The sequence below is a fragment of the Rhodamnia argentea genome, chromosome 4 (assembly GCF_020921035.1).
Source record: "Rhodamnia argentea isolate NSW1041297 chromosome 4, ASM2092103v1, whole genome shotgun sequence".
In the NCBI taxonomy this organism is placed as follows: domain Eukaryota; kingdom Viridiplantae; phylum Streptophyta; class Magnoliopsida; order Myrtales; family Myrtaceae; genus Rhodamnia; species Rhodamnia argentea.
In genome coordinates this window covers 12,592,747-12,600,524 of record NC_063153.1, presented here as the reverse complement: position 1 = coordinate 12,600,524, position 7,778 = coordinate 12,592,747, and the positions used below count along the sequence as shown (strand labels likewise).

The following is a 7,778-nucleotide window of genomic DNA, read 5'->3' as shown; positions in this document are numbered from 1 at the left end:
TCACAAACTGCGGTTGAATAGTCCGTAAACAACGAGAAGTCCCGCGGCGAGCGAATGGTCGACATTTGGCTCCACGCTCATCGTCAAGACATCATCCCCCAGCGAAACACCCAAGCTCGATTTCTTCTCTTTCACCTGTTAAATGGCGAACTAGGGTTTTGAGTTCATGTTCATACTGTATTCTAGAGAGAGAGAGAGAGAGAGACCTCTGCCATGAGACCCCCGAGTCTGTTGGTTATTTTGCAGGCTGACTTGGAGTTGCCATGTCCTTGAATGAAGTAGTAGCTAGGTTGGTTCTTGTCTGTCCAGACCTTGACCTCGTACAGCGACTCTCTCTTCTTGAAACTCAATGGCTTCTTGACTTGAAACAGCGTCCTCCTCTCCCCCGACCCAATTGATCCATCGTAACCCTTCCATGTCTTGAACAAGCTACATTTCTTCACAGAACAATACAACATGCGCGCGGTTAATCGAAAATCGCCACGATTTGACCCGATCTCACGGAGCGGTACGGAATTTCAAGAGTAAGGCGCAAACACCGCCAACTCTAGACACTCGAAGAGAGAATTTTGAGCTGATGTTGCGCACGCTATCTCTTCTTACCTTCTTAAGAATGGTGATGAGAACCTTTCCTTCGCGGTCCATCAAGCAGACCTCGCTGCTTCGCTCGCAGTCGTAGTTATCCACCCGGTACACGATTCCGCCGCTCGAGTCGAACACGGTGCATCCCTTGCTGTTCATGATCAAGGACTTCATCCACACGGTGAAGACCTCTGGTTTAGTTGCCGTGGGATCGTGAGAGGTCGTCGGGGAAGGGAGATCGAGCGTTGCTTTCGGATGAATCTTTGCCAAATGATCGGCTGAATTATTTCGTGCACAGCAAATTCGTTGAAGATAGCTTCTTAAAGGGTTTCCCTGCAGCTGTCCTGGTAGTAAATTATGGAGGTTGACTTCATACATACGAAGAGGAAATTCACGACATAACATTTTAGAATCATGTCGATAAGATAGAGTTTATTTTTTGGACAAATACAGGAAGGTGGGACATGAGTTATCTAATTAGTTTAATGAACTAGATAAGAGCATCGTTATAATAAGTGAAAATTCAAAGACGGCATATAAAGTTGAAAAGCTTTGTATAACAATTTCGCGTATGGCAACTGAGACTATGCGTATCAAGATGATTTCTTTGCGTTTTTAGATGCACACAGTATATCGCGTATTAAACAAATGATGGGTCGCACAGAATAAAAATTTGAAGATAAAGTTTTATGGAAAAACTAAGGGCGTGCACCGGCCCAAATCCAGCCTTGAAACCGAATTGAACCGTCCAGCACAGGGTGGTCCCTAAGGGACTGGTCTGGTTTCCGACACTAGAGATTTAGAACCGAGAGTAAATGGTCTGGTTCCCGGTTTAACATAAAGAATAGGACCGGCCAAGATTTCTTGACCTTTTTTTTTAATTTCAAAGCAAACCCTATTTAGTAAATTGTTGTTGTTTTTAAATGTTGCGAAACTCCTACAATAAAATGAAATAAAATAAAATAAAATAAAAACCAATGATTTATGGTTCTGCAAACTGGGAACAGACCTTGCCCAATCCGATTCCAAAATTTAAAGAATAAACCGACTTACCCGAAACCGATCACCCCGACAAAGAGAAACAAACGCTATTCAATAATTTTATCTCGTCGCATAAAGTTATTTCCCAAAACTAGGTCGAGCAAGTGTTTCTTCGTGCTTGAACCGCCGTTCTCGACATGAATGTCTCACCTCTCATCCAACTATTGAATTCAATTCGACGCGTGAACCCTATCGGAGGGATTATATTAGTTTTTGGATTACGTAAGACTAATGTTCGATGCATGTGTTCAAACTTTCTTCCATGTCTCTGCGTCATCTAACCCTTTGAACAGCATATCAATTAGAGGAAATGAGAGACCCATAAACAACAAAACATATCAATTACGGTTTATTGTTGGCACAAGGATAAGCAATAAGAAGCCGCTAGATTGATAGTTAGACAATCTTGTCATTATTTTTTACCCCACGATTTTTCAATTAATGAGTGTTTTATGTAAAACACGCGGTGATAGTGTGTGGATCTACGGTTAGAAATAATTAATAGTACCGTTACACTATTAGGAAAACATTTCCCCTTAATCACAACAATATCCATATTTGATTGCCTAATGTCGTAATTGAAATGCTCACGACAAGTAGATAAATAATTGCATTAATTCTGTATATTTTCCGGATCGAATCATGGACGTCACACGTGGTGCTTATCCATGGGTTTTGCTAGGCATGGAGAATAAAATGTACATTTTTTGTGTCAAACTATAAAAAAAAAAAAAAAAATGTGCTGAAAGATGCACTTTCTTAATTATTTGATGTCATCACCTAACTTTTCTTGGAATGAGCGTCAACTTCTCAAAGATAATGCTACTTATAGATGGTCTTAATAAGGCATGCGATAAAATAAAAATAGCTTCGATTGAAGATAATAATCTTTACATGTAGAGAAATTCCTTGACTTAATTTGGCAGCCAAAGCCTCTTGACTTTTGGTAGATCTATGCTTCCCCCATATCAGGTTTCTTTCTGATTTCTTAGAGAGAAAAAAAAATGAAAGTACCAAATTATGTTGAATGGATAAGCCGGCTATTTTCAGACAACACGATACACGATCGACCATCGTCGATAGACACATGTTTGCGCATGATTCAATCTACTAAACATTCAAATGATAATGCGTGACGAACGTCGTGAAAGATAGCTGGTTGAAAATTTGCACGCACTCTGTGTGAGTTCAAGTGGTCAAACTGGTGAGTACTCTTATCCGAGGTCATTCGCTTGTTTTACAACACAGAAAAGAGCATACTCACTTTCTCTTAATCTCGTCCTACACTGATTCTATTGTAGATGTTGGATTAGCTGATTAGCCATCTCTGCATGCAAATTCAGATGACGACGAAAATAAAAGTTACGTTGTAGACTATTTAAACAAGCACAGAAAGTAAAAGTGATTATATGATAGGTGTTTACAATAACATGTTCAATGAAAGCTTTACAATAAAGTGCATGACCAAACACAAAAAGATTTTCGTTTTTAGCTTTCGTCTTTTTTTGCTGCCTTTCCTTCAAATTGATCGACGCAAGAGACTACATTTATTTAATTCTCAACCATGTTAAACTAATTCTTAAACGTGTATGTATAAAAATTTCCATCATTATCTACAAGAAGCCCATCATTTTCCACAACTTCCCAAAAACAAAAAGTCAGCGTGTATGTCGGTTGTGTTGCCAGTCTATCTTTCCATAGAAAAAAGAAGTCTTGGCTAAGTCCCTTCTCGCCGTCGAAGAATCAAAATTTCTACTCTTATTGAGATTGATAACTGCGGGCTATGGAAAGAATAGCGTAGTAAATAGTGACCCTCGGGGATGAAAGCTGTGCTATCATTTGGGTGCTCCCTCTACCAATTCTATAAAATAAATGGTTTAACAAAAATAAGAAAAATCTAGGCAATCAAATAAAAGTTTGGTCTTAAACTTCGTCGTCGCTAGCGTCCATATCATGTGACTTTGGACGGTGTTATGTTTGGCAACCGTCATTAGCACGACGAACGCCGAAGAAATGCTAATTAGATCAGATTAGTCAAGTGAAATGAATTATGACACTCACAATTAAGGAAATATTTTAGTAATTTCGGGATTTTTGGCCCGGGTGAGATGTTTCTCATTGGACCATAATGGGCTTTCAAAACGCGATGGAAATGGATCCATGTGCTGAGAATCTTGACTTTTCCAGATGAGTAGGCACTTTGACTTTTCATGAGCATTGAAGTTGGGGGGTCTTTACTTGTCCCCTTGTACCTCTAGGCACGCTGAAGGCCATTTGGGTTTTCAAAATCCATTCGAAAACTTGATGTTACTTGACCTTCCAACAAGCCCATAGAAGTCAAACTTGTAGGCTCTAGTGTCTCTACAAGGTTCGATCATTGACATAACTAACATTCTAATTAACTTTTTTAGATTTTCATTTCACCAAATTTAAGGGAAACATTTAATTCTTTCCATTGTGCCTCTCCCAACCTAGGGATTCTGTAAAAATTTTCTTAATGTAGACTTATATTAATTGAGATTGTAATTACCGTTTTGCGGGATTGATTTACCGTTTACGGGGTTGGTCTAATAAGGCAAAACATAATAATTCTTAACCAGTCAAGTACGGGCCTAGCATTATGTGGGCCAAGTTGAGCCTAACCCGTGATGAGATGGCATGGCTGAAAACTCTATAAATACCGCTTAAGTCCCTCTTCTAGCCCTAACGACTCACATGCAACTTTACATAAGGAACGCACACGCACACAGATAGACATAGTTGAGAGGTGATCTCATTAAGCGAGATATACGGTGATAGAGCAAAAGATCTTGAGCGAGCACAATGGTGAGTTGAGGGAGTTTTAGAGAGAACAAGCTTGAGAGACCTAGACCGGCACTCCACCTACCATTCGCCATCGGTTTCTAGCCTCCTTTTGCCTCTGGGAGCCCCGACCAAGTGAGTTTTTCACCCTTCCGGACCAGCTAGAGCTTGCATATAGGCTACTTTGCGACGCTTTTGTGAGGCGTGTGTTCCAGAGCTCGTTGGTGCATTTGAAACCCATGTTACGTACTTCCATTTGAATTAAATAACTTCCCTTAAAACTTACCCATTTGAAAGATATTAGGGCTTGAATCCGGGCGTATAACCTGTTTACACGACCTGGGTTCAAGCCCCTCCCACCCACAACATGTCAAACCCGCCACTTCGGGGCAAATTTTCATTGTGATTTCGTGTAATCTACTTGCTGTTATTTAGCCCACATGTAGTTTACATCCATATTCGAATTTTCCATTTCTTGTCTTTGATGTTCGAGATATGTGGCCATGATAACGTTCTGGCGGACAGGTTTTAAGTAATTTATTGCAGCTCAGGTGTATGATGAAATGCCTCATGGAAGGAGGCTTTTGTGTGCGATCTGAGGGCATTTTGGCCGAATCGGGTGGCGGGTCGAGTTCGGTTTGGGCCGGGGAGTGATTCTTCAGGCCGAATGGTGCTGTTTCACTCCATGGCCAAAACGGTGCCATTTGGCATTTTTCTTAAATAGTTTTTTTTTCCAGAAAAATGCTTAAAAAATCATAAAAATTCCAAAAAAAATTCCAAAAGAATGAGAAATTTTTGGAAAAATCTGAAAAATATTTTTATTGCATTTATAGGCTAATTATTATTTTAGGCCCTTATTTCCCGATGAAGAATGACCGGTGTCCATTCCGGTCCCGCTTGTTGTACACCCGATTATGTCTTGGGTTTGACTATTTGTCTTGTAACTTATTTTGATTGGTTTGCACATTTACTTTCCAATCAATAGATAGCCGCTTTAAATACTTGAGTGTTTAATTATGGTTCCGTATTTCGATAAAATTGCATGTTAATCGCTTAATTGGGGTAAGGGTTAAGTAAGTAAATGCATGAAATGACAGAAAAATACTATGCATAATCATCTAACATTAGTTAGATACCTGTTAGGCTTTGAACGATAAGCAGAATGTGTGATTACCTTAGAGAACATTAACATGTTAGGTATCACAAGGGTAGCTAATTAGCTAATTAGCGTAAACAAGTCCCCGAACTTAGATATTCCGGTTGCGTAGGAATCGAGATAATACTGTCGTGTCTTGATGGATTTCTAGCCAACCCCAACAGGCTAGTGGCGATTCCTAGTAATGATTTAGTTTGCTAATCATGAAAACGAAAATCCAATGTCATGTGAGGTAGGACATGGAAGAGTATAGGCCTAGACTGATAAGCAATACCTAAACCCATTGGACCCTCGGGAAGGGAAAAGTAAGGTTGTGAAAAAATTTAATTATAAAGGTAATACATATGTAGGTTTATTGGTACCACAAATGATATTATTTGGTGGCACATTTTTAACTGAATAACTATATAAAATAGCTAGACTTTTCTCTTCGTATCGGGTTGATTTCGTGACACATAAGGAGAGAGAATATGATTGACAAAGGGGATGACACATAAAGTATCACTATTTTGTGATGTATTATCCTTTTGCCACACTACCATATTTATTCTCTATCAGTAAATTTAAAAGCACTAGTGAACATGGATGACTCTATGTCTGCAGATGCGATTACTATCATGATTTGGTGTTTGAGATTTTATGAAATCGGATTGACTATTAAGAATTATCTCTAGACCAGCATAAAGGTGCACACATGCAATACAATTTCAATTAATATTCGCCCAAGTGGGAGAAGAATTTTCTTAAAGTGGACTTATATTAATTGAGATTGTAATTACCATTTTATGAGATTGATTTGCCATTTACGGGGTTGGTCTAATAATGTAAGATATAAGAATTCTTAACCAGTCAAATATGGGCTTAGCTAGAAACTCTATAAATAACGTTCAAATCCCTCCTCTAGCCCTAATGACTCATACACAACCTCATAAGGAACACATACGGATTGACGTAGTTGGGGGGTTATCTCATTAAGCCGGGGATGCAATGGGTGATAAAGGAAAAGATCATGAGCTTAGATCGTCTCTATTTCGCATCAAGAACAATGAATTCCAAATCGGGTGCACAAATTTCTTTAAATCATTAATGTGTTTCTAGATTTTAGGTATGTTGATCATGGGATTGCCGTCATAAGGTTTGTAGCGGCTAACAAACTCTTCATATGAATGTTTCATGGTTTGTTTATTGGCCAATGAACTAATACAGCCATTTTCGCGAGTTTCGCAACTATAAAAGATTACATTCCACTCATGATTTCATGTAAGTGTGGACATCAGAATCATCAACAAAATTTTGGAATTTCAACATGTCTTATACAACAAAAATTGGAGATTATCATATATTGTACCTCTATTTAGTTTCATTTTCATGGTACTTTCTCTAGCAGCATGTGTTGCATAATATCGATAAACAAAATTAGTTTATTACGAACCTGTTGGTCCAGCGCGTCTACTCTTTATTGGGGTCCATCTGGATAATGGTTTTGATCATATCGACTCAGTAAAATTCGAGCCTGATTAGGAATTTTTATCTGGCGGTGAGGTTCACGTTTGTGGATTCTTATAGGACTAGCCCTATGGTCTTCCATAATTTTGGGAAATAATTGGTCAATCTCTTTCTCTTTAGTAGTTTAAACGGATAGAGATGGCAATCGATGTAGCTATCTCATACGAGCATCAACATAAGAGTTCATAACCACTATAAAATGATCGGTTTGAGCTATAACTATTTAGTCCACCAATCGGTATACGAGGTGCAAGTATGGGCGGTGGGTGAAGACTGATTTCGAGGCTGAGCTTCCATTGAATTGGAGTAGAAGTTCCTTGTGTTGGGTCGTTAGTTGGGTGGCCATCTCGTGCAGGATACAGAATTTGTGTGGATCATGGCTTTATTTGAATGGATGAAAGCTATTGAATGTTGATGGCCATGTTGCCAATCGTTTGAAAATTAGGGTTCACCTTGATACAACAATAAGCAATGAGGTAATCGCACGCTGTTTGGGGCAAGCTATCAAATAACACATTGAGACAAAGTGGGCACTTAATAACATACGTTCAACTTCAGTATGAGTATGATTGATGTCACCCTTAAAAAAGTCTTAAAACACGAGTAAACTCCATGATAGTCGCATTTCAACACAATAACCAGTGCAAACAATGATCAATTCACAGATGTCCCGTCTAAATACTAGCAGAGA

General features: G+C 38.9%; 1 protein-coding gene across 1 annotated transcript; it reads right to left on the bottom strand.

Moving 5' to 3' along the window:
- LOC115746714 (protein LURP-one-related 11-like) lies at positions 1–987 on the bottom strand. The gene is made up of 3 exons (XM_030682601.1): positions 604–987; positions 207–437; positions 1–135 (listed from the first exon to the last, which is right to left on the bottom strand). The coding sequence occupies exons 1-3, from the start codon at positions 985–987 to the stop codon at positions 1–3; spliced, it is 750 nt and encodes a 249-aa protein (XP_030538461.1).
- Between the last annotated feature and the right edge of the window lie 6,791 nt (positions 988–7,778).